The sequence below is a fragment of the Scophthalmus maximus genome, chromosome 5 (genome assembly GCF_022379125.1).
Source record: "Scophthalmus maximus strain ysfricsl-2021 chromosome 5, ASM2237912v1, whole genome shotgun sequence".
In the NCBI taxonomy this organism is placed as follows: Eukaryota; Metazoa; Chordata; class Actinopteri; order Pleuronectiformes; family Scophthalmidae; genus Scophthalmus; species Scophthalmus maximus.
In genome coordinates this window covers 13630776-13657177 of record NC_061519.1, presented here as the reverse complement: position 1 = coordinate 13657177, position 26402 = coordinate 13630776, and the positions used below count along the sequence as shown (strand labels likewise).

Below are 26402 nucleotides of genomic sequence, written 5' to 3'. Positions count from 1 at the left end.
ATCAAATAACCTGACAAACCTTAATGGGAACTTGGAGCCAACGCATACACATGCACACAATGGGTGGAAGTGGGGAGGACAACAGATTTTCGACCGGGAGGCCAATCCTTTGTGGAGAATGTGTTACCCAGCAGTCAGACACTTGAATGATTAATTTAATGAAAACATAAAACATGCATCATTACTTGGGAACATAAGAAGGTTTAAAGAAGTTATTGTGTGCATACACATACCGCCTGTTCAAGTGTAAATTACTCACATAAGAAAAATAATGTGCAAATAAATACATATATATATATATATATATATATATATATTTAACAATGTGCTGTTGGCGCCATGCAGCCTCCTCTAGGCTGAGCTACATATTGTCGAAAAATAGAAAAGGTAGTGCACGTGAACGTGTGAGCTGACATGAACGTGCCGCCACCCGCAGGACACGCACCGGGTTTCATTGGCTCGTCGTTGTTGTTGTGTTTTTATCAGACCTGCAGCCTGCGCGGTGTTCCCCCGAACCGTGTCGTCACCACACCACGCAGACACGACCGGTGCGCGTGACGTGAAGATGCCATGATCACGTTCCTCCCCCTCCTCGTCATCTGTCAGACACACTTGGCACATGCAACGGCCATGCGGTAAAGAGCGCGCCCCTCCGCTTTAATGAACGGGTTCTCCCCGAGCCCCTTGGCCGCCCGGAGTGTTTGCGCTCCACCATGCGGGCGGCGGGCCCCGGACGGCTGATACCGAGGCGTCTGTGAACAGGAGCAGCAGCATCAGCACCAGCACAGACGGGGCGAAGGAGAGGATGGAGAGGACGACGCGAAGTGAGCAGCAGCACAGGGCGAGCGTCATCCAGCAGCAGTTGACGTCCTCAACACCGTCCGGGGTGCTCGGTGAGAGTCACAGGAATAATAATAATAATGTATATTTTTTTTAAAACACTGTCTAATTCGATACGCGTCCTGCGTGGATGAGAGGGAGCTCGGTGTTCAGAGGGAATGTGCATGGCGCTCAATGCGACTGTGCGTAATCAACGCGGGTGCAGTCGGGGACGATTACTAGACCCACTGGAGACGGGAGGTTTTTATTTCGGCGTGTCTGTCTTTCACCCGCTACGTTGCGGGGCATTCCGGTCGAGGCGGGCTCTGTGGTCCACAGGTGCAGGTGCAGTGCGTGAGACATGTCCCGATGGGCTGTGCCACACACTTTGAAGAGAACCACACACCGCGTTGCAGGCTCACGCGTCAGCAGCTACTGTGTCAGGTGCTGGAGACTTGGAAGACAACGCGAAAGATATCTGTTATGGTTATTTATGGAATTACATTAAGAGGAATATTAGTCAGCACTTTTCCCTTTCGTAGCCTTTATTTGGTTCCTCGAGCCATGGTCCATGGCCTGTGTCCCTCGGGGCTCTTAAGAGGAGAGACTCTGGTGTCAGCCGGGCCTTCTGCATATAATCTTTATATAGTGCCACTGTAGCTGTTGCTTTAATTTGCATTTGGACCTCAAGCCAAATGAATCCTACTGGGGGAAAAAAAGCATAAAAATGAACGTTTCAAAACATTTATGTGTTGTGTTATTTTTGCACCATTATTGTTTGTGCCAGCAGTGTCTGTTGCAGTGTCTGTAGCAGTGTGTGTGTTTGTGTGTGTGTGTGTGTGTGTGTGTGTGTGTGTGTGTGACCAAACTTGCCGGAAGTATACATTTTGAGGTTAGGGCCAACAAAAATATAGAAAAAATTATCCCCGATCATATGAGATCGTATAATAAGTGTTGCCATGAGGATGTAATGGTGAAGTCAGAAAATGATGTAAAGCATAGTTTAAAAATGTATTTTTGGGGGTCTCTGCATCCTCGGTTGGTCACTGTGGTCGTTGAGTGCGTGCGTGTGTGACACTAGAGCGAAAACCAATGTGTGAAACAGGAAGAAGGAAAAATGATGATGACTAGTTCAGACTGCTGCTGAAGGTTTGGTTTGACTCGAGGCAGGCATGAAAAGCTTGTTTGGCTATTTACACACCAGCGGGTTTACAGATCATCTGTTTGTTTGCTAAGAGTCCTAGGACCGAAGCAGCACATTCAACCTTCACGCTGGCTGGACAATCGTTTTGGACATTGCCGTCGTCTTGTCCCCTTGACGAGAGCGGAAAAAAGGGCAGTAAATAGAGGTGAAGAAATAACATCAGCGATGGGGGGCAGGTTGATACTGATGACTAACCTCATTTGGTCTTCTGTGTCCTCGATCACCATCTACCCGTCCCCCTTCCTCTCCCACACGTACCCTGTCAAGCTCTCCTCCTCAGGTCTCAATGTCAATGTCACCTCCTCCCCTGTCGCCTCCCTTTTTCTTGCTTTCAGATAAATTGTTCGGTAAGCGCCTTCTCCAGGCCAGGCACTACATTATGTCTCGGAAGTCCTGGCTGAAGATGGTGCCCACCGAGAACTGTGATATCATGATGACATTCCCAGGTACAGTAAGCTCTGCTCTGTCCTCCCTGTCTGTCTGTCCGAAGGTGGGTCATTCACTGTCAAGAGAGCACCGCGTCCTTATTAAATGTATCCAGCGGTCAGCGAACCACTCAGACGTGTGGTCTGGGGACAATTAGATCTCATCCATTTACAGCTCTTCCACAATCGCTTCTGCAGGATCTTTCAAAGGAGGCTGCATGTGTGGGTATAAAATGTGAATAGGAGGCATTCGCTCAAACTCGTGTTGCAGACAAACTTCATGTACTAAGCACAATGTACAGAAAACAAACTGGGAATTGATGTTGCAACACTTCAATGGGATTGATCTGCAGATGTTAGTAGGTATTATGTGACTGACGTGGCTGCTTATTCCGTTGCACAGTATTCATTAATCCCTGCACACTGTCCAACACAGTGTTTGTCTGATTTTTGCTCAACATGTGACTGCTGTCCCCGTCTTCAGACACACATTCTCTGTTTGATGCACAGTGCATTACCGTTTGTAGATATAGTTCAGAATCATTCTGGGTTTCAGTCCACCCTCTCGACCTGAGGAAAACATATTTGTGAAATACTGTATGAAGTCAGGGATTCAAGTGGAGTGACCTTTTACTGTCACCACCACGTTGCTGCTGCTGCTTGGCCTTTCAGTCCGGGCGGTGAGGTTCAGCCTCTATAAGCGGGAGCAAACTCAACTTCTGCCTTTGGGGAAAGTAGTGATGAAATAAAGCAGATGTTGACATGAGAAACTTTTGGTTTGTTGTAGTTTGAATGTTCTCAATTTATCAATTTATTACAACCCATTTGTCTATAAATGATGGTAAGTGTGTTATCAAACTTTAAAATAAGATCATAAAACCTCTCCCCGACAGATACCATAGACGACCAGACTCTGCTGTGGCTCCTGAATCAGATTCGTGTTGGGATCCCTCAAGTCAGCATTCAGATCCGACAGCATAAACACACCAAGGCACATGCCTTTTTCATCACGACAACATTTGAGAAGTAAGAATCTGAAACTGTGTGAGTTTATGAATCCATTTAAAATCCCCTCCTGGGGAAATGTTCTCTTTATCTTGGGGGAAATGGATGCTTTACCAACAACAATATGCTTGTTGCCATATTATTTGAAACTTTAATTTGGTCCCATTATCCTCTCAGCACCTGTGTTCTCTTCAGTATCTCTCGTCTGGATGATGGCCCAAACTATGAAAATATTGCTCAGATTGTAAAAAACTGAATGTAATGTATTGGGGTTGTCGCTATGGATGGTACACAAACACGAGCATTTGCGATTTTGCTGTTTAGGTGCACACATGAACATTTCTGCGTACATTTGTGTTTCATTTTTTCTACTTGTTTGTGATGGATGACAGCTTTGAAAGTTACAGAAATACTTGCCACTTAAGTCAGCAAATTCAGAGTGTAGAAACCACACGGTGGTTCACACTATGTTGTTTGTTTGCCCTGAATGCTCCTAATTTATCCAACATGTTCCGACCCAGCCTCTGCTTAGAGTTATTGCTCCATTGGCTTTAATCCTGCTGTTCATCTGCCCGCTCTCCTCGCCCTCAGCTTACTGCGAGGAGCAGAGCAGATGGGCATCCACAAGGCTGTCAAGCCTCAATACGGCGGCGGGATGCGGCGCTTTTCCTGCGAGGAGGACAACATCTATGAGAACATTGAGAGCGAGCTGTGCTTCTTTACCTCACAGGTTAGAGGTCAAAACTGTGGCACATGTGAGTTGTATGTCAGTGTAGCTGTGAACATTACACAGGTTACTGATTTTGATTTTGTGAAAAGAAAAGTAATTGTCCCTATATTGAAGTGGAGCATGTCATTCGTGATCTGTTTTTTCCTCCCTCTGTTTCTAATTGTGTTCAGGAGCGTCAGAGCATCATCAAGTACTGGCTGGACAACCTGCGAGCCAAGCAGGGGGAGGTGCTTCACAACATTCACTTCCTGGAGGGCCAGCCAATCAGTATGCTGCTCTTAATTACGAGCGACCTTTTTCATGCTGCTTCACGTCTTCTCAATTAATCCTCTTGAATGCAACCTTTGAAATCACTTAAGCAAATTTGTGTAGTTTGTCTGAGGCCGGGTTGCAGCAGAGCAACAGAAAGATGTGTAACCATTATACGATTAGTCAAACACCGACCAAATTTCACCTGATAAACACTGTGTTCCATTTTTCATTTCCAGTTCCAGAGCTGGTAACTCGGGGGGTCATCCATCAAATGTTCCCTCTTCACGAACAGAGGATCCTCAACCAGCTGATGACATCTTGGGTCCAGGCTGTATGTGAGAGGCAGCCGCTGGGTAGGAAGTGTCACAGTGTCATGTTGAAGACAACTTCAGGAAGGCCAACAACAGACACTTCAAAATACTAGGATCTTAATGCATTTTGTCAGTTGCTCAAAAAACAAATGTGCCTCGTCACCAAAGCCCCAGTGTTAGCTGTTTACATTTTCCTCTGCTTTGCAGATGATATCTGCGACTACTTTGGAGTGAAGATCGGCATGTATTTTGCCTGGCTGGGTTTCTACACCAACTCCATGCTCTACCCGGCTGTCATCGGCTTTCTGCTCTGGATACTAGCAGAGGCAGACCAGGTACCTGAAACCTTTTCTGTAACAAGATTCATTTCTTCACTCCTCTGGGGTTGTTGGAATATTACTGAAAATCCTCTGTCACAGCGAAAGGGTAGTGGTGCCAATTTGTAAGTTTGGTTTTACCTGTCACCTACATATCACTTTATATTTTTATGTCAGTAAGGTTAGGATATTTTTAGTTTGTTTGTCAAATGTCATGTTTCCTTTTAAACATTGAATACAATTTTGAATAAAATGCAGCAATACACAAAAAGAGAAGTCAATTTAATAATGGCACAGACCTTTGCTTTTTGTGAAACAACTGAAAGCTCGATAAGATATGAATCGTTGATTGTCGTATGTCCCTTGCACAGACCAGTCAGGATATCTGCTGTGTGGTGTTTGCCCTCTTCAACGTTGTGTGGGCGACGCTGTTTCTGGAGCGCTGGAAGAGGCGGGAGGCAGAGCTGGCCTACAGGTGGGGCACTCTGGACACCCCCGCCGAGTCCTTGGAGGAGCCCAGGCCACAGTTCCGGGTGAGGACTGTTGCCCGGGAGCAAAGTTGTCAGTGTTGTTCTGCTGAGCTGTGTGAAAGCAATGAAAACCTCACTCTCCATAAATCAGTCACACACTGTGAATTATTTCGTTCCAGAAGTCTGTAGTTTACCGCTCTTTCTGCATGTTGCTTGTGCAACTTGCAAATTGGCAAACAATACTAGGAAATGTGATCAGCAGATTGTGTCCACATGGCCTCTGAGAAGGGAGCAGGGTGGGGGGTAGTGGGTAGAAAAGACAGAAGACTGGGAGGGGCTGTGGGCGGCCCCCCTCTAAGAAAGGAATGTGTGAGACATGGAAACACGCCCGGCTAGCTCAGTCGGTAGAGCATGAGACTCTTAATCTCAGGGTCGTGGGTTCGAGCCCCACGTTGGGCGTGATATCTTTTGTTTTCGAGGAGAGACGCCTCCGTAATGGCAGCACAGTTTAGGAAAGTGTAGAATATGACAAAATACAATTAAAATAAGAGTATGTGACATTGTGCCAGATGCAAAGACATTGTGCCAAATGCAAAAATATAGATACATATAGAAAAAAAATAGCTGCTTTAAAAATCTCAGACATTCATTTTTGATCTTTTTTAGGATGTGGAAGATTATCATAATATAAAAGAATGCATCCATCAAACAATCCAGCAAACAAGAAATGGCCATTATGGAGCAAGATTTGCAGCAATATTGTCGATGGATTTTCTAGTTATCCTTATTGCAATCGTAAAGAAGCCTCTCATACTCTCCCCGTCCCTGTCCTGTCCTGCTGCGGTCTCTGCAGGGTGTGAAGCGCTGCAGTCCCGTTACAGGCTGTGAGGAGTTCTACTACCCTCCCTGGAAGAGAGCCCTGTTCAGGTGGCTGGTCAGCCTGCCCATCTGCCTCCTCTGTCTCTGTTTCGTCTTCCTCGCCATGCTCCTCTGCCTGGAACTGCAGGTCTGAACACACGACACAGCAGGAAATCGTCCAATGAGAAGAAATGTAGTTGATCTATTCTGGGGCTGATCTTTTAGCATAACACTTTGCGTACATTAAGAAAAACTTCACATCCATATTTACCTATTGGTTGAGTGAAATAAAGGAATTGTGTCATTTTCAATAACAGATATGGTAATGGAGATACAAATGCATGGGACTTATTAAATATATATCATGCCAAATGATTATGCTAATTGTATTGCTAATTGAACTTGCAGGAAATGGTGATGGAGATTCCGGAGCTGCCTGGAATTACAAGATTCATTCCTAAGATACTTCTGGCCATTACGGTAACCATATGTGATGAGGTGTATAAGAAGATTGCCTACTGGCTCAATGACATGGGTGAGAAACACAACAACAAGCACAACAGTGAATCATTGTCTCTGTAACAGACTATATAATGAGCTGCTTTCAGACATGAAATTCGCAAAAATTGGGTCCAAGCCTTTTTCAGACGGCTTTCACATATGACGAGCACAGAAGGAGAGGTCCGTGTCAGACGTGTTCACACCGACAGGAAAATATCTGGATCTTTCTCTGGCGTTGTGGTAGAGCAGCACGAGGGAGAACATGAGGATGTTTGTTTGTGTCCTCAACACGCCACTCGTTCGCCCTGAATTTTCCTGATTTTTTTCCTGTTGTATTTTCACATGGGCTCACTTGGACATTTTACGGAATTTTGACTTGGGCTGCCAGCAGGACAAGTTCATATTCTCGCATTATTGCAAATGTCGGATTTCAGAAAAATGATTTGGACTTCAGCGCATGTCTGAAAGCAGCATAGAGTTTTTCGATGATTCAGATTTTTTTTAAAATAGCTCTATGGGGCAGTTAACGGTAAAACTGTCATTCATCTGTACACTGTCTAAGTGTTGCTTCTCTTATTTCTCAATCCAGAGAACTATAGACTTCAGAGTGCCTATGAGAATAATCTCATCATCAAGATGGTTTTTGTAAGTCTTGCTCGAATTTGACGGTTGAATAGAGACGACTCATCCTGACAGAGCAAGCGTTTGACTTCCCGTAATGTTGTCTGCCTGTCTTACAGTTTGAATTCATCAATTCTTACCTTAGCCTTTTCTACATCGGATTCTACCTCAAGGACATGGAGCGGTTGAAGGAGGTAGCCAGATCTATATTTGCAGTTTCATAAATGATCAGATAAAACATTCACTGTAAGGTTATGTGAGATTATGTGTAATTTCTTCTTACAAAAGACCATGTTAGCCTGGACCTCTTAGTTCCTTTTCGATTTCCAAGAGGCGTTACTAATGGACGCAGACCAAAATGCCAAATAAAATGAGCTCCCACAATTTGTCTAGGTCCCAGGCCCAGATCTTGTCAGGCCGGGAACTTAATTTGTACATTTCGTCAGAGTGAAGGTTTTTACATCACTTGTGCTGAACTTTGGAAATGTGCATGTGTTTCTTTTGCACTTCTTCCATTCAGCACAGTAACGGATGTTCTCCTACTCCTTACAGATGCTAGCCACTCTGCTGATCTTTCGCCAGTTCCTGCAGAACATCAAGGAGGTCCTCCAGCCTTATCTCTATGAGCAGAACAAGCTGGGTGTCTTCACCCCAAAGGTCCTTTGGGAGCTTCTCCAAGCCATCGTACTCAAATATGGTCGCCTGGCTCTGGGGAAGGCCCAAGCCTCGATGACAGCCTATTCCTTCCTGGGTCCCCGAGGGATCCCTGTCGGTCACAGTGCCAACAGCAACCCACAGGCAAAGAGAAGGGGGGATCTGAAGGCCGGATTCAGACTCTCAGAAGAAGAGTGGGACATGAGCGACAGCGCTCTGAAACAACGTAAAGTCAGTTTCACTGAGAAGGTTGACTACCAGGACGTTACAATGGAAGCACAGGCGGGGGATGACTGCTTCCTCCAGGACAGTCCGACAATGGTAGAGGAGGGGATGGATCCGAGTATTTTTGACAGTTGTGACGAGGACAGCGATTGTGAATTGCTGTCTTATGTATGTGGTCTGCTTATTATTATCATTTATCATCTCACTCTGCAGCTTTCGTCTAAAAATTGCTTTCTTGAACATCAATTTTGATCAATATCAAAAATCTCTCTTTCTGTTTGGATAATTCCAACTCTTTCTGTTTCACGTAGTTTTATGAATTAAGTTTCTCTGTGTAAATTTATCTCATTCAACGTCTCACAGACAGATCAGAATTAAACTATCCACTGCAGAGCTGCAGAATTTCAGATTTCTTATCAGTAGAGAAAGTATTTGTGTGTCTCTTTACTTTTGCAGGAGGCCTCTCCAATGGAATCCGTCTCTCTTTGTCAGAGAAGAAAGAACGTAGGCGAGGGGAAAGAGAACAAGAAGTCTTGGATTGATCCTCCAGAAGAATCCAAAACTGTCACACTGACCCAGGCTGAGATCGAGAGCTGTATGCAGACATACGAGGTGGGACTCCTGATCGAGACTTGACTTCATACGAAATCATCTGTATCCAAATCCACAAACACGTGTCTATGAAAACGCTGATGTCGATGTTCGCGATGTTTGTGCCAAGCAGGACACGCTGCAGGACTACCAGGAGATGTTCATTCAGTTTGGCTATGTGGTGCTCTTCTCCTCTGCGTTTCCCTTGGCAGCCATGTGCGCGCTAATCAACAACATCATCGAGATCCGCAGCGATGCCCTGAAGCTCTGCACTGGCCTTCAGAGGCCCTTCGGCCGCAGAGTGGAGAACATCGGACAGTGGCAGGTCAGTGTGTTCTGTCCTGGAGGGTGTCAGTCAGACAAGCCTACAGTGTAGGGGGGCATCAGACAACCTTTAATTTCTCTCTCTCTCTTCCTTTCTCTCAACACCAGACTGCAATGGAGGCTATGGGCTTGATAGCTATCATAGTTAACTGTTACCTGATTGGTCAGTGTGGGCAGCTCCAGCGTCTGTTCCCCTGGTTGAGTCCTGAGATGACCATCATCTCCATAGTCCTGCTGGAGGTATGCACTGTACTCTGTGTGGCCAACGCAGGTTTGTCCATTAGACGTTTTGTTATTGTAAGAAAATGTAGCCTTATTCCCTAAATTACACCTTTTTTGTATTACAAAAGAAGTAGAGGTGTGCATGGCCTGCTATTGTTGTGACTTTATAAAAATATTTTTTATAGATGAAGGAACAACAAACCTGTATGACATGTACTGTTTTGTTTGTAAAAAAAAAAATATCGAATGGGAAACAGAACATGACTGTGTCCTGATGCAACCGTGTGTTGAGCCTGTCCCTCTGTGGTCTTGGTGGTTTACAGCACTTTGCAATCCTCCTAAAGTACGTCATCCATGTTGCCATCCCTGATATCCCTGGCTGGGTAGCAGAAGAGATGGCCAAGCTAGAGTACAGACGAAGGGAAGCTTTCAAGGTATAGTTGTATCATAGCTTGAAAGACCTTCGGTAGACGTTGCACTTGCTGCTGCACTTTGTGTGATTTGTGTCATATTTCTACATATTTACCCCTTTTTGTCCCTTGGTCTGTTGGTGTTCATTGTCCAAAGATGTACACTAGTGCAGCCGTTTTCTTTGTTTGTCTGCATAGTTTTGTGTCGGTTCAGTGGCCATTTGGGCTCTATTTTGAAGATCTAAGTGCATGGCACCAAGTGCATTTAGGACTTGTTCGAATCACAAATTGTGCCAGTTTAATGGCTGAAAAAAGGGTGGCCGCGCCAGACACATGGTTTTGAAGGGTTATACGTATTCCCTTTAATAAATCAAGGGTATTTCAGCATAACATGCAACAGACAAACCAGAGAACCATCTTAGAGTTCCTTCAAAAGCCAGGTGCAGCTTGTGCCTCGATAGATTGGTATCAGATTGGTGGATTTGCCAAGTAGGAGGAGAGAACACTTCTCTGCTGAGGAAACGGTTTCACTTCGCACACGAGCATATAGTAAATTACTGCGCCGCTGACTTCAAAATCACTAGTGTTAGTCTTAACCTTCCAAAGACACTGCTTTGCGCTGGGTGAAACACTAAGTGCTGTCTTAATGCCGTCTCAAGCCAGAGATAGGAAAGGACATTTATGAACAAAAGTCAGCATATTTAGTATGATCAATTCCCAACCAGCTTTCTTCTGTAAATAATGTCAACTTATTCAGTGAAGATTTGACATGAGGGAGACAGGGTCAGTTACTCTCAGTGAACAGATCAGCCTTTAGATTACTAGAAGAGCTGGAACTGTGTTCTCATTTCACCCCACATGTATTCATGATCCTCTTTATCCAGTTCTCTCCCATCTCTCTCTGTTTAGCAGTGTCTTCTTGACTCTTTCTCTCTCCCTTTCTGTATCTGCATTTTAACATGTCTCCCCATTTAGAAGCATGAGCAGCAGGCCCAGCAACACTTCCAACAGCAGCTCAGACGCCGGCGCGAAGAGGAGGAGCTTCAGCGTCAGGCCGAGCTGCAGGCCGAGGCCCGCCAGGAGAGCGAGTACCACAAGGCAGACAGCCAGCACCAGCATCACCACGACAAGGCTTCGGGGGGCAAGCCGGGGGACAAGCCTAAGAGACCCAGCTCTCTGCTGGGAAACAACAATGTCATGAAGCTGAAACAGATCATCCCTCTCCAGGGGAAGTTCTCCTCCGGCACCTCACGCTCACCGGCCCAGTCCCCGACGGGAGGTGAGGCCAAGCTCCCGGGATTTCTGAAGTTCCTGAAGTCGCCCGAGGCGAAAAAGGAGACAGCAGTGGCAGCTGGAGCAGTGGCGGGGTCAACGGTGACCTCTGCAGTTCTCCCTAGTGGCCAGGAGAGGTCACAGTCCCCCAACAGGACATTCAGTCCTGGAAAGCTGTTCAGCTTCAGCAAGTCGGAGGGCACCGTTGTTTGTGCCAATGGGACACAGGCACAGACCCAGGCTGCAGCCACTCAGCCCAACAGGTTTGACTTGAACACAGCCCAAGTGGAATTACACTCTAGTGAGTCAGACAAAGGTGAGACAAGACAATTGACTGATTTAGAAAACCCTGGCTCAAGAAGTTAATACATTTTTGGCCATGCCAATGTAATACTATGAAATGGAGAGCAATGTACAAATGTTCAGGCAACATTCACTGTACTGCAGGAGAACAGGTGAGTCACACGGACCACATGTAAAGTCAGCGAGCGGTAGATTTTCACTCTTGATGCATCTTACTTCGCACAAAGTATTACACCAACACTTGATTATCTAGCTTCTACGTAAAAATATGTACAGTAAGTGTTTGAATGATAAACCTTCACTTGGGGTTTAAATCCTGCATGATTGCCTGGTTTCCAACTGCACCAGAACAGATTATGTTGGTGTGAAACTTTTTCTTTTTTTAAACAAAAACAAAACAAAGAAATGAACCGTATCATCATCGAGCCAGCTTCCCATTCCAGGTCCGTTTCTCTTTTTGATGCCTATATTGAATGCATGCAGCGTCATGTGCATGCGTTGTGTGTCCACCACATCCTTTTCAGTTAAACACTTCCAATGCCAGTGTATTCTTCTGCAATAGGTCCGATTATATTCACTGTGACCATGAAAAATATTCTATTTTTCTTAAATTTGATTTTCTATGAATTATTTTACTACATAACTTAGTGAATGTAATTCTATGATGCAAATAAATCTCACTTGAACAAACATCAGTCAAAAGATGGTGCATTAGCTGATTTTGTTTACAGTGAATAGATGTCACTGGATTGTAGACAATGCTGCTTGGTTGATTTTTTTCCAGAAATATGATGAAATGTATGTAAAGTCAGTTCCTCTAGGAATTTGTAACCCTTGAGAACAAAACCCCTCTCATATAAACCCACTCTATATGAAGATAATGTCCAATTACTTTTCTTTCTATTTAAACCAATGAACCAACAACAATGAGTGTTAATGGGAAGGAGGGTTTTTTGTTGTTTCCTCCCCAAAAAATGTTGGTTTACTCTGAGTTACAGACCACCTGTATTTTATAATGTACATATACAAGAACAAGATCTGAAATTGACAATACATTTATACAATAAACTCAAAGCAAAGCATTTGAACAAATTTTTAAACACATTCCAAACTAAATCCAATGATGTTTCACAAAAGAATGAACACCCTATGAAATGTCTCTAGTTTTAATCTTACTTGTGAAACTTTGTGTGCATTCTCCTTGGACTGACTCAAATAAGCAGCAAACCTGAACAGATACTCTGTAAACAACAATCTTTAACATGTTAAAATTTACATGAATAAACTGTGAGCTATGCCAAACATTGAAAATGTGGCCAACACAATTTGCAACAGATTACTCTTATATAATTATCCAAATGCAAAATAAGTGATTTATCTAAAAGGTGCTAACAAATGATGTCAAATGCTTATGCTTGTTCTTTGGCTAAACAAAGTGACATTTCAATATGGCTGACTTGGGAAAGTATTCTCGTTACCTGATAAAAGGGGCAGAACGTTCACAATAGTCACACTTTACAAATATACAGAACTTGTGGAGCATTATTATGAGCATCAACAAGTTGACAAAAGGGAACACGGACTGTTTCCTTGGCCCTGCAGTCAAACATACATTCCCACAATATGACTCAAAATGGTCGATACATATGAGAAAACATGACTAGCACATTTACAACAAGGACAGACAGCAGCCTTACAAGTATCCTGCACATTAGTACAGCTACATGTAAATTTGTAGTCATCATCTATTTCAGAAAATATTGTGCTAATCATGCAATTACAACGACACAAGCTCCACTCGTGAAGTCAAGAGCTCAAAGTACTGAACATTAAACTACGAAATCTGCAGAAAGAGTTTACATCCTCTAGTGTGACTGCATTGGCTTGAGTGTGTCTTTCATGTCAGGGCCTGCTAGCATCCACTCAGCTCAGAAGTGATGCATTTCTTCCTGAAACAACCATGTAAACCAAGGGGGAACTCAAAAACATTTTGAAAACACACGCACTTCCACTTAAGGCAATAAATGATTATTTATCAGGACAAAAGAAAACATTTTTTAACACCCGTCTTCTTTCACAACACAGTCCATAAATAAACCCTGAATGGATCGTCAATCTAAGCAAGGAACACAGTGCAGTATCATTGTCAATGTAATGACAGTAATCACATAAAGGATGAGCTACAATGATGTCTTATGGACCACTGCCATTCATTACATAATTTAAAACAAAAAAATCCTAATGGAGTAGGAGTTAAAAAAAAGAAGATGGCATGTCTCTAATCCCTTACACAGACTTCACTTAGAATTTGAATATCTCACAGACTTTGAACCCTTAAATCGGAGCCGGGGAGCAATGACTTAACTCTCTGCATATTTAAAAAAGTAAAACTAATGAGCATAAGTGAATGAAAAGCAGAGGGGGTGCGGTATAAGGAGGTAGATGTACGTTATTCGTTAAGCTACAAAGACTAATATCTGAGGCATAGGTTCTCGGAAATAAAGGACGTGGTGAGCGAAAGCAGTGAAGTACAGAGGGGGAAAGGCATTTGGTTAGGAAATCAGAAATTAAGATTTTGACAACTGTGGTCTGACATGTATGGATCCTCATGTGCTTCACTGTCAAGGCCTGGGTTTGCGAACACATATCCTGAATCTGTGTGTGTATTGTGTTGGTCAGTCTCTGCTGGGTGTCCACTGGCAGCACGTTGCTCTATGAATCCTCGTTCAGCTCTCGACTGTCCGTTCTGGCAATTTTCCTTGGCGGCGCCGTGTTGTCCCCCTCTGCGTGTTCCTGCTCTCGCTTTTTTGCTGCATTCTGCTAAAGCGAAAAAAGAAAGAAGCCATTTGACAAACTGTTCACACTAACACATATGATGTCTGCTCTGTCAGATAAAAAAGAATAAGCATCGTCAGTCCCCTTTACCTTTTTGTCCCACTGTTGATGAAGATATCGCAGCAAGATGTTTGTCTTCTCCGTGACGATGACTGGGGAGAATCAACACAGACCCCTTATTAGATTATGAGAGACGGACAACAAACACACCGGTGATGTGATTACTACACTGTCATCAGCTTTCAATTCGAAGGTGACTCCTTTCATACTGCTTATTCAGACAAAACTAAAATCATAAAATCAATAAAAGACATTTTAAGAAGACAGAAATGTGTAGATCCTCCTGCTCGGTGAACATCATCTCACTCAGTGTACTTACTCTGCTCCGATGGATATTCTCGTGTCGGAAGATACACAGATGGTCGACGGTTCTGAAATAATATTGAGGTCTACATTAGGGCGTGACTAGGCTTCTGACTTCGGACAAAAGTAAAAGGAGTAATGCCACGTGAACAGATATTCTTCTTATGACTACATTATACCATGAACACATAGGGTCACTTACTGATGCTTTACACACAGAGTCAGCGTGGAACCTGCTGAAGTTCGTCTTGTTGTAGACCGGTAGTCCCTTCAGGAAATCTCCCTGTGGCCGCAACAGAGCAGAGAGACACACTCACAGAAACGTTTCACTGCGCCATCAGCTGCAACCCGCCTGTCCCATGTGCGATGGCCACCAACCACCTCCATAACAAGGGGGCATTTCACGACACCTACCGCGCACGTTCAAGCAGATAACCTGTGGGTGATGTGATACGAGGTGACGGGAGTGCGTCGTACTCGCCGCCACACACGCAACGTGTCTATCGAGTCATCTGTGGACCTACCTTCTCCATGTCTGGCCAAGTCGCGCTCTTCGTCTGGTGACCAGTGAAAACGGACAGATGCTAAGTGTGCTAGCCGGCTAGCTGCTGAAGCTTAATTGTTGTTGTCCTTTTTGTCGTGGGCTAGTTTCTTTTACCCGTTCGACGGTTTCTAACGACGGCTACACGATACCAACTACGTGTGACTGTGTCGCATCGTGCCACTACAGCCGGTCAGGAAGTTTCACGCGTGTACAGGTAGAGACGAGAAGACTGAGACCGGCCGTTCCTCGGTGGCTAACTCGACACTAGTTCACAACTCCATCTTTGTTGTTCGGATGCTCGGGGGCGGTTACCCTCCGCGATTCAACATGTCTGATTGGTTGCTCAGTCGTAGACGTGTGACGACGGAGGCAAAGCAATGCGCCGATTGGTTGAATGTGATTGTGTAACAGACCAATCCTCCAGTAAGGGGGGGGGGGGGGGGGGGGGGGGGGGGGGCATGGAGCTTTTAGTGAAAACAAAAAAAAGTACTTTGCTGCTGTGTCCAGCTTCATGTTCAAAGTGTTGATGCTTCTGTTGCTCTCAGTTGTGAGTCGAGCAGATGAGAATTGTGAACAACTGTCAAAATACTGAATAAACAATAAGTTACACCTAATAAGATAAATGTCATCTCTCCTCTACAACTTATAAATTTAGAATTAAAAATTGATTAGATGTTTGTTTTCTATATCAGTAATAATCATTTAAAAATGTCCACAAGTGTACTGAATAAGGAACAACTGAGGACTAGTCGTAGTTACCAAGTCCAGTGGTTCCTGATTCAACACCCTTGTGGATAACTATGACCTGGATGAATGAGAATCTCCACAGACGTATACAAATGCCAAAACAAAGATACAAATAGAATATTAAAGACTACATGGACTACTTGCAGCAGTTAATGTTTTAAACTCAGTTAATTCCAAATCTACACTTAACATATATACTGAAACAACAATCTCCAAATCTTTAATTAAACTACTTTTACTAAGTTTAGTGGAAAATACTGTGATACATTTTCATTACTTGTGTTTTATTGTCCGGCATATAAAAGGTCAAGTTAATGCCAGTTTTCTCTTCTTTTCTAATGTTTTATAAATTCTCCTTTCTGATCTATTTATTGGATTGTAAATTAAATCCTGCTAACGCTCGTATAGTGCCTTATGTTGATTAACAATACGATTTTGTCACGAGAAGAAGATGGCAGCCATTTTTGAAAAGTCGACACTCTGTCTCTCGAAGCAACAACGAACAAGGCCCTTAAATACAAACTCTCACGGGGAGGCACATTTTTCCCCAATTACAAATTCATGGTTTTTTTTTATTAATCCAAGTCAACCAGAATTTTTTTTTTTCATTAAAAAACTAAGATGACTGATTTTACAATATGATTTTATTAAGGACACATTTTTGCCTTTTAACCAAATTATATCACAAGCAAAATCTGCTTACATTTAAAGATTATGACCATAACTTTACAGAGATATTAAGTATTAACACTCCCGCCTATTATGAATGTAGTGGGCCATACCATTAGGCCAAACTCAACCCAGACCGAGTATCAGCAATTGATTCAAAACACAACTTTTTTCCTTTTTCAAGAGCACCTCAAGCATTTCAGAACCAAGGTCCATTTCTTTAAAGTCTTAACTGGTTTTCCAACAGGATCCTTCAGTGCGAGAGAGATTTCCGTCCCTTCAACATTCGCCGTAGAATCACTTCAATGCCTCCTCGGGAGCTGATCCTCTTGATCCATCCGTGGGTCCTTTTACGCTTGATGTTCTTGGGTTGATACTCTGTGCCTCTCTTCCGTGTCCGCACCTGCTGGTATTGGCACGGGAGCTGTTGGAACACTCCGGAACCCTCAGCTTGTGAAGACAGTGGGCCACATCTGGAAACCAGCGGTGCTGCAGTGGCTCTGGGCGCAATCCAGCTGCTGAACAATCTGAGGTGAGCGGGGCCCGTGGTTGCAAAGTTTCCTGCAGGGATGCTGCTGAAAAAACACAGTTAATTATACATCAACAGAAATTTTATTTCATACTATTCATTGCCTATTCTTTTTTCTACCTCTTTTGGACTTTATTGCTGTTGTAACTAGTGAACTTCCCTGGCGTGGGAAGTTTATGTTATCTTACTGTAATACTGCTGCAATTACACTAAATATTGTAGTAAATATATGGTACTAAAGAGCCAATGACTCGCTCTCCACTATCAACATAATGAGATGTGTTCAAACTGAACACACATTTCAACTGTTTCTTCAACGTCGCAGCATCCTGACATTTATATTTACAGTCATAGGAGCAAGATTATACGCATTTATGACACGTTGCGTGTGTAAAAGTAAATGTTAATTCAAAAACCCACAATAAGTACATACAAAATTGGAGGACCATTTAAATACAACATATGTCGAGGTGATATCAGCATCACATCACCTCACCTGCACGATCAACTAGCCACGCTACTAACGTACTGCTAAAGCTAGTTAGCCATCGTTAGCATGGTGAACAAACACTGTCGTCTTCGCCGTTTGTCTCTCACACAGACACACGCAGAATCTTGTTACCTGCTGACACGGGTCATTCCACGCAGTCGTGAAAAAGACGAAAGTAACGTGTTCATTTTGAGAGTGTTTAAACGGTTGTCACCGACATGAGTCCAGTGAATGTCACCGATCTGCTAGCCACCTTATGAATATGAAGCACAGCGATTGGCTCAGACTACAGAGCCAATTGAGATGCTTCATGCTGACTCGCTGCTTCATGCTGACTCTCGCTGCTTCACTTGATCCCTGAGTGTTGTCTCTAAGGCGGTGGTACCGACCACGAGCACCATGATAGTCCAATAACATGGTCTTTTGGTAAGGACGGTGGTCTTCACAAATGGGTCAGGGTTTGAGGATAGTGTTTGTTGGACGGAAGATAGTAGACAAAGTCTGCACTGAGGAATTTATGCAGTCTTAAAGGAAGCTCTGCCTGAGAGGTCTTACCCAGGGTTCAAAAGAAATTTAATAGATTTATAGCTTTTCTTCAATTTTAAGTGTAGGGTCAATTGAGACCTCTACATAATTAATGCTAACATTTGTCAAAAAATGATTTGATAACAAATGAGTGACAGCAAACTAATTATATTATATGTATAAACTATATAATATGCATAAATTATATGTATCAACACCATCCTCTCTGCTGGAAAGTCCCACCCTCACATGTGTTTGAAAGTGTTTGTCTGGATATATTGTGTTCAATTTGAGTATTTACACAATGAGCATGTTAAGAGACATTCGCTGAGTGCAGGTTGATGTAAGTCATTTGTACTGATACATATTAATTCTATATTGAGGAGGAAAATGAGAAAATGATGTGTGAGAAAGTGTAATGTTATTTTCATTCAAGGCTAAGGTCATACAAACATAAAAGTATTCATCCAGTTACAGTACAATTCAAGGTTTGCATCCTGTATGAGTTTCTATATGAGGGTTGTCATTTGTGTTCTGATGATACAAATATGAATAGATGCAATCCTGACATGTCAAGTGACCTAATTGACCTTTCAATTATTTTATGAAAACACCATCAGTACCTGTGGGCATAAACACAAAGAATAATTGGAATTTGCACTGGCTGCCAGACAATCACAGAAAGTACACAACTGTTGGCTCACAAGCTCCACCTCCATCACCCACTCAGCTCTCAGTGGCAGGCACCAGTATAGTACCAGACAGTGGATGTGAGTTCAAGGGTAACAGAGGAAGATTGCACATCCTAATCCGATAGGTTGAAACTGTAAAGTCATCCATCCCCGCAGTGAGGTTTTCGTGTGTCACCTGCACGTTTACGCAGCTCTGATGATTTGAACTCAGATTCACAATTTGAAATGGCACCACACACACTGAGACCTGATCATGGTCATGTGTCAGCCTGAATTAGAAAAGATAGCTGGACAATCAGTTTATCAACACTGCCTCTCTCTCTCTTTTCTCTCTCTCTCTCTCTGGCTGCACGTACGCGCACAAAACGCACGCGCGCCGTTTGCTTTCCTGTCAGCCTTAGCAACAGGGAAACAGGCTTCTGCCATTGGCCTCCTCTCGGTGCAGACAGTTCCTCTATTCGCCCTCCCCAACTGCCACTCAGGAGCCAAAGTGCCCGAAGAGCACTGTGTCTGCTGCGGATACAAGGACAGCGGAGCTGGGTAGGGCCCGGTCTGGATGCGCAGTGGACTCTTAGGGAGAACAACATCACCGTTTTTTCTTTCCCCCCCAAATCGTAATGGGTATCTTGTCGAAATGCTTTTGGCACGTTTTGATGGAAGCACGCGTTGCCACCAATGCAAGCCCCTCCGTGTGCAGTGATAGCAGTCCATTGAGGCCAATAAGGAGCTCCCACTGTTTTGCAGCATCTCCGGCGTAGACAAATTGTTGCACCAAATGCAACGTTTTTCTCACTTCGGTTCCGTCGGCCGTTGACTTTAATCGTTTTGTGCACATTTCCAATCGCCTCTATCATCAGCAAATCTGCAGGTAAGGAATCGATTCGTATTGCATAATGTTGTCGAAGCAGCTGATGTGTGTTGTGCAGCATCTTGTCATCAGCATCAACACACAGCGGCACCGTTACTTACGTACATTTGTCCCGTGACAGCGCAAAAACAAACGATCAATCAGCGATTATCAAATGTAAAATCTATCAATAACATGCTCTTTGCAAATATAACATGGCGAAAAATACGGCTACGTACTTTGGTTGGTCAAATATACGCTGTGAGCCAATGACAGCTGTAAAACAATTCTTCGCAATGTGTTTTCATTGTTGTGAAATATGATACTTAATGATTTATGTCAAAAATTGAAATCTGCAGCTTGGTATTGCTTCATGTTTTGGGGTCACGGGTTCATCCAAACAGCAAAGCCGTTGAGGACATTGGTGCATTGGGGCTTTTTTTTAAAAAAGAAAGTGGGTAATAATTGTCTCATTCATGCAAATATTGAATGTGCAGGTATCATGTCACACTGCGCCCTACTGTACTGTGCGTAAAGTGGCGCGTTGGAACTGGAGCAGCACGCAGTGTACCAAATGTGTGTTAGTGTAGGAGTTTACAGACACATCAACCTAGATATTCTGCAGTGCAGGCGAAAGGGAACACGGCTGAGTAACCTTCAGCCTGTTTGACTTTAGAGTTCGAGGATTTCAGAGGCCAGATTGAAATTTTGGTTGGTGGCAGTGAGGGACAGTAGGTCAGGAGGAAAATCCCTGATTTACTTGACAGAGCTTCGAGGTCACTGCTCTGTTGATGAGGTGAAGTGGTATAATCTCTATGCCATGGAGATAAACACTGTTTAAAAGGACCACATCTCATCATGTACCACTTGTAGCTGTAGCCCAAATGATACTGGATTGTTGGGGCCAATGTTGATGCCAATTTTAGGGAGTAAACAATTCAGAAATGGATGCATCAGCCAGTATTCTTACTCTACAGGTTGATGGTCAATTTGTAGTGGAGATCATCTGTACTAACATGCTTCTTGCTGGACGAACAATGACGACATTGTTTCTAAATCACTCTAAGCATTGATTTCTGCCATATGTTCGTTAAAAAAGTTCTCATATCGTACATATTATTTAAGCAATATATATTGACCAAAAGAACAACCTATATTTATATATATATTCATTGGGCTCTGCTTGTAGCTGATCTGACATAATGACTTTCCCCATTACATATTCCTTTTGAGTATAAGACAAGGATTGCAGCAGTATTGCAGACTGACAGCTGAGGCCGGCTAGAGTTTGGAGTGTCTGTTCGCTTCTTGTGTCAAAGCTCCAAGTTGATATTTTGCGGAAAGTCAGGGCAGTCAGCTAACGTTCATCCAGCGCCAGGATGTAACAGGATAGCCCTGGTTGCACTGACCTTCAGACAATCCTGCCATCAACAACACGTGCACACAGACACATGCACACATGAAGGCAAAGAAGTGCACACTGAGCCCTGCTTCACAGTTTCTTTAAGCAGGAAACATTAAAGCCTCAGTCTGTGACTCTTCCCACTCTGTTTCTGAGAGATAACAAGCCTGTGTATATGCATCTTAAAATTTAGAACTAATGATGTTTCAGTTGCGCAACATGACAGAATCCAGAAACAGGACCTACAGTAAGCAGGAAAACAAATGCTGTTATAGTCTCATCTCCACAGGAAACTGTGATAGCCTGGAAAACTCCTGTCGTACAGCGAGGGGACATGTAAACTGGCATGTGCACGTTCCTGCCATATGACTGGTGTTTTCTATTTATGTATATCCTGATTCTGACCATGTGAAAAGTAGTGGTTATTAATAGCAAATGTCTAGGTCGGCATGCAAAGACTTCCCTTACATAGGGGTGAGGCGTGCCGTCTGTTTCTGAATGTGGAATCTCTGAATGTTAAGCTGCTTTGTCGCCCAGGTGAGTGTGTTGGTGGAGCTCTTTCAGATGATGTTGGAGCTGCACATACACTGACTGTGGTATTTGGAAATTTGCATGGTGGTCTGCAACCTGTTAAACTCATCTATGTTGTCGGTGCGTTTCTTTTCAGCGTGGTCTGATGAAAGGATAAGGACGATGGTTTCATTGTAACTTGCGTTGCTAGGTAACAGCTTGGGTCCAGTCTGATAGGAATCCAGCTCAGACTCACTTTCTCCCTGTTGAGCTGTTGACATTTTGCAAACACTGCAAAACTACACCCTTTATATAATGCTCTTGCTTGGAAACGAGAGAAAAACATGATGAGGGAAATGCTAATCACAGCAAGCGTCACATAACCACCCATATTATCATGCATAGTCTTTTTTTCCATTCTTTCCATTCATTAACTGCTTTGTGTTCTATGTCGAATTAAGCATCTGAGTGATGATCTGCTTTTTTTAATCTCCGGGTTGTTATGGTTGTTTATGCAGGGGAGCGCCATGCTGACCAGCATCACTGAAGGGATTCTCTGCTGCCTGACCGGGAAGGCTGCCAGTCTGGTCTTGCCCCTGGAGTCGTCAGAACCCTCTGATGGATTTGAGTTTGTTGAGGTGAAACCTGGGAGAGTCCTGCGAGTGCGGCACATTGTCCCTGGGCGTCAACCCTTAGTGACAGAAGACCAAGTTGCAGGCAAAGAGAAGGCGGATGGTGACCGCGATGATGAGAGCACTCCTGGGGCTCAGGAAAGCAGTACAGGCAGCAGTGTCCACTGTAAGCGGAAGATCACTGTTTACCGCAACGGTCAGCTGGTGATCGAGAATCTGGGTGACGTTTTGCACTCTGAGATCCTGCAGTGTCAGGATGGTGATCTGGAGCCCTGTAGCACTGTGGAGGTGGAGCTGGCTGACTATAAAGAAATTGCCTCCTCTCCGGAACCCAAACCTGTTCCTCCTCCAGTTCCTCCGCCACCCGGGGAACAGAAACCTGCACCACCTCCCCGCCGTCGCCGCCGCAAGCCCAAGCGCACAGTGTCTATTGACTCGAAGAGGGTGATCTCGAGCTGCAAAGGCACGCACTCAGACGTAGCGCTGTTCTTTGTGCATGGCGTAGGAGGCTCGCTGGACATTTGGGGCAGCCAGCTGGACTTCTTCTCTCGGCTGGGCTACGAGGTCATCGCACCGGATCTGGCGGGGCATGGAGCCAGCACTGCCCCACAGATTGCAGCAGCTTACACCTTTTATGCCCTGGCAGAGGACCTACGCGCCATCTTTAAGAGATATGCTCGTAAACGCAACATTCTCATTGGCCACTCATATGGGTGAGTCTTTTGTAAAAAGACACTTTTTGAATCATTATCCACTGGAAGTAGTAGATTTTACAACATGCTATTAACATGTTCTTTCCATCTTTTGATATCTCTTCCAGAGTGTCATTTTGTACCTTCCTGGCCCATGAATATCCTGATTTAGTCCATAAGGTGGTGATGATCAATGGAGGAGGACCCACAGCTCTGGAGCCCAGCCTCTGCTCCATATTCCAGCTGCCATCTTGCGTCCTTCACTGTCTGTCACCCTGTCTGGCCTGGAGCTTCCTCAAGTAAGAGCTGCATTGGTGTTGTGCCAAAAACTGACACTAAAGACACTGACACACCACATCAACTTCTCTTATTGCAGACAAAAAGTGATTTGCTTGTGGATTTCAAATCATTTGACACAGAAAACACCTCCCTTTCTCTCTCACAGAGCGGGATTTGCCCGTCAGGGCACAAAAGAAAAGCAACTGCTGAAGCAGGGCAACGCCTTCAATGTGTCTCCGTTTGTCCTGCGAGCCATGATGAGTGGTCAGTACTGGCCTGAGGGGGATGAGGTCTACCATGCTGAGCTCACAGTTCCCATCCTTCTGGTTCATGGCATGTGTGACAAGTTTGTGCCCATGGATGAGGACCAGCGCATGGCAGAGGTATTGTGCATTTTCTTCATGCTGATAAAGTATTGAGACTTTATTTAAGTCTCAATACAAAATGTCACATTACTGCTGTAGTGTTACTCATTGTAATGTTCTACATTTAATTTTGCAGATCCTCCTGTTTGCCTTCCTAAAAGTCATTGAGGAAGGCAGTCACATGGTCATGATGGAGTGTCCTGACACGGTCAACACTCTCCTCCACGAGTTCTTCCTATGGGAGCCTGACATGTCCAGAAAAGACAGCAGCACGACAGACGCGGAGAAGACAGTGGCTGTCAGTGACACTTGCCACACACTGAAAATCAATAAGCCTGTGGATAAATAACCGACAAGGAGTCTGTCTTATCACAGAACCAAGCAGAGGGCCTTTTTTGGCATGTGTTCTTAAGGCTGTTCCCAGGCAGAGAGCTGTTAAATACAGGGCCACATCTTAAGGATGCGGGCGGCCACTGGTGCTTCAAGATAAAGCAGGACTTGGGGCTTGGTGCCAACTAGAGAACGATGGAACAAACTTAAAGAGGAGATGAACAGATGCAAATACACAGACTGTTTCTGCTTCGCTTTTTGATACGAGTCTGTGCTCCATCCCGTTATGTTTGCAAAACGACACAACACATGGAGACTATGTAAATTTGTGATTTGTGTTAGGAAATGTTTCTGGTTAAGAACTGATTACTACAAGATGCAAAAGGCATCAAATCCATGAAAGAGTGTCTGAATTTCCTCACCTTTATCTCAAATATTCTGTACTGAACAGAGCTTCTGTTCTGCCATTATGAAATGGTTGTTAACTTATCATTGGGCCCATCTTACATCTGCTTCCAGTGAGAACCTGGCGAATGTATTGGATGGAGGAATTGCAAATGCCAGAAGGAGGGCTTACAATAAAATGTAGCTGTTGTTATAATCATTTAATATCAAATAGATGCTGAAAGGAAATGGATGGAAAACATGAATGTGGATGTACATTCAAAATGTAATTCATAATTGCATCACATTCACACATAAATTACAGGGAGCAACAATTCAGTGTTCACCTGCAAACCTATTTACCATGTTCCTTTACTGTGCAGTCTCCACCATCAAACTCACACAAACAGCTTTTGTCGGGGAAATTGGCCCATCTTTTTCCAAATTACATCACTTTATTTTTATTTTTGTTGAACTATTATGTAAATTCTGAATCCAAAAAGGTATGTGTGGCTATGCTAAGCACAATGTAATCAATTCATGAAGTCATAGTTGCATGTAAATTAAGTATCCAATGAGAAAAACATGTTAACAAACATGGATGCCATATGATTCTCCGCCGTTAATATAGAAGCCATTTCGTCAAAACTATCCTATCCTAACAAAGCGCAGGGGCCCTGCATGAGTTCAGAATATGAAGAGGTATGAGGTTTGTATCAGACAGTTGCAGTTTATTCTCATCTTGGAAAAAATTCCCAGTGCACTCCTCTCTAATCAAATGAGTGTTCCTCTTAACGTGTGAGTATTATTTATATCCTGAAATAACAGCTACTGCCATAACAAACTGGTTGTATTGACCGCTTTAAGCTGCTGTGTCTCTTAGCTGAAAAATGCAAACCAAGTGTGTGTAGTTCACCCTATTTATCTGACGGTGTCAGACTGAAGGAATAAGCTGAACATGATGCTCACTGAAAGACATTCATTCGTGGATGTTGCTTTGTCTCATAGTGGGACAGTAATGTGCGAGTAAAAGCACAGTTGATTATGCTCCCCAACAGTGCTTATCTGTTGCCTGGATCGTTAACACTGTTTTGAGTGGCAGAAGGTGTAAAATGGTGGATTTGAAACTGGTGTCCAATGCTAAAAATCAAATATGAATCATCCAAAGGAGAAATTCCCCTTAAAAAGAGGGGCATTTTCACCACGCTGGTTGTTAAATATGCATTTTGACGGACTACTGATGCAACATGACTGGTCTTATGCAAATGGGATAAATAGAGAGAATTAAAATGGAAATCGACTGACCTGGCACTGACACCTCTAAAACCTACATATTCTCTTTCCAAAAACCAACAAGTGCTGCTGATGCAATGTACTGTATGTTTCCTTTGGTGTAATAGGTCAGTAAAACTGTATGGACTACAGGGTGCACATGTACTTCCTCTTATGCTAAAAGTGTGCATATACAAATTGTCAGTGCTCATATGTGCTATATCTTTTGTCGTTAACAAAGTGTGTTATCGTTGCATTTATTCATGGGAATCATATTATATGCACTACCTGAGTAAAGATGCATATGACATTATATATCCTATGAAAACAGTTGGGTTCAGTGTATGAATGTGCCATTCCTGGCATGAAATAAAACAGATGTTCACAGTCCACAGTTGTTTCTGTGTGTTTGTTTGCAGTAATACGGTGAGTAACAGTGAGTGTTGGATGTAACAGTATTACAATAATTTCATTACAAATTAAAATTTTGAAAATAGCTCTAATGCATTTTACACTAAACACAAACAGACACAAACATACAGGCAGCTTTGGAGAGTAAGTAGTTGGACTAGATTATTTATTTATTTTGATGTGCCACACAAGGACGAGCAAGGAAGCATACATCTGAATGCTAGATGCAGGATACAGCCACATCACTATTATCAGATTATCTTTCTTAAATCATAAAAAAATATTTCTTTGCCTATCCTCAAACCATCTGATTAATTGAATCCCAAATAAATCCATGTAGACATTGTTTGTCCTGTAGTCCAATATTTAG

General features: G+C 43.5%; 4 protein-coding genes and 1 non-coding gene across 10 annotated transcripts; 3 read left to right on the top strand and 2 right to left on the bottom strand.

Annotated features, from left to right (window-relative positions):
* Positions 1-405: 405 nt before the first annotated feature.
* Positions 406-12825, top strand: LOC118311245 (anoctamin-8). Of its 4 annotated transcripts, none has more exons than XM_035634933.2 (18): positions 406-893; positions 2359-2469; positions 3342-3474; positions 4045-4183; positions 4354-4450; positions 4672-4788; positions 4954-5081; positions 5435-5596; positions 6387-6539; positions 6800-6926; positions 7482-7537; positions 7633-7707; positions 8066-8560; positions 8849-9004; positions 9117-9308; positions 9416-9547; positions 9853-9963; positions 10918-12825. In XM_035634933.2, exons 1-18 carry the CDS (start codon positions 806-808, stop codon positions 11575-11577), a joined length of 3132 nt encoding a protein of 1043 aa, XP_035490826.2. In that variant the 5' UTR covers positions 406-805; the 3' UTR covers positions 11578-12825. The 4 variants fall into 4 exon arrangements, with proteins under 4 accessions (XP_035490826.2, XP_035490827.2, XP_035490825.2 ...); XM_035634932.2 differs by having other exon boundaries at positions 408-893; positions 10915-12825; XM_035634934.2 differs by lacking the exon at positions 9853-9963 and having other exon boundaries at positions 407-893; positions 10915-12825.
* trnak-cuu lies at positions 5920-5992 on the top strand. Its single transcript has one exon. It is a non-coding gene; the product is annotated as a tRNA-Lys (tRNA).
* LOC118311246 (DET1- and DDB1-associated protein 1) lies at positions 12554-15573 on the bottom strand. Of its 2 annotated transcripts, none has more exons than XM_035634938.2 (5): positions 15237-15573; positions 14915-14995; positions 14729-14780; positions 14440-14501; positions 12554-14331 (listed from the first exon to the last, which is right to left on the bottom strand). In XM_035634938.2, exons 1-5 carry the CDS (start codon positions 15243-15245, stop codon positions 14227-14229), a joined length of 309 nt encoding a protein of 102 aa, XP_035490831.1. In that variant the 5' UTR covers positions 15246-15573; the 3' UTR covers positions 12554-14226. The 2 variants fall into 2 exon arrangements, with proteins under 2 accessions (XP_035490831.1, XP_035490830.1); XM_035634937.2 differs by having other exon boundaries at positions 12554-14334; positions 15237-15571.
* Positions 15574-16629: 1056 nt separating this feature from the next.
* On the bottom strand, positions 16630-17979 carry mrpl34 (mitochondrial ribosomal protein L34). 2 transcript variants are annotated; one of them, XM_035635565.2, is made up of 2 exons: positions 17824-17979; positions 16630-17247 (listed from the first exon to the last, which is right to left on the bottom strand). In XM_035635565.2, the coding sequence occupies exons 1-2, from the start codon at positions 17877-17879 to the stop codon at positions 16926-16928; spliced, it is 378 nt and encodes a 125-aa protein (XP_035491458.1). In that variant the 5' UTR covers positions 17880-17979; the 3' UTR covers positions 16630-16925. The 2 variants fall into 2 exon arrangements, with proteins under 2 accessions (XP_035491458.1, XP_035491459.1); XM_035635566.2 differs by having other exon boundaries at positions 16630-17244.
* Positions 17980-19324: 1345 nt separating this feature from the next.
* abhd8a (abhydrolase domain containing 8a) lies at positions 19325-26011 on the top strand. The gene is made up of 5 exons (XM_035635331.2): positions 19325-19776; positions 22186-23012; positions 23120-23290; positions 23437-23653; positions 23772-26011. Exons 2-5 carry the CDS (start codon positions 22195-22197, stop codon positions 23982-23984), a joined length of 1419 nt encoding a protein of 472 aa, XP_035491224.1. The 5' UTR covers positions 19325-19776; positions 22186-22194; the 3' UTR covers positions 23985-26011.
* The last annotated feature ends 391 nt before the right edge of the window (positions 26012-26402 follow it).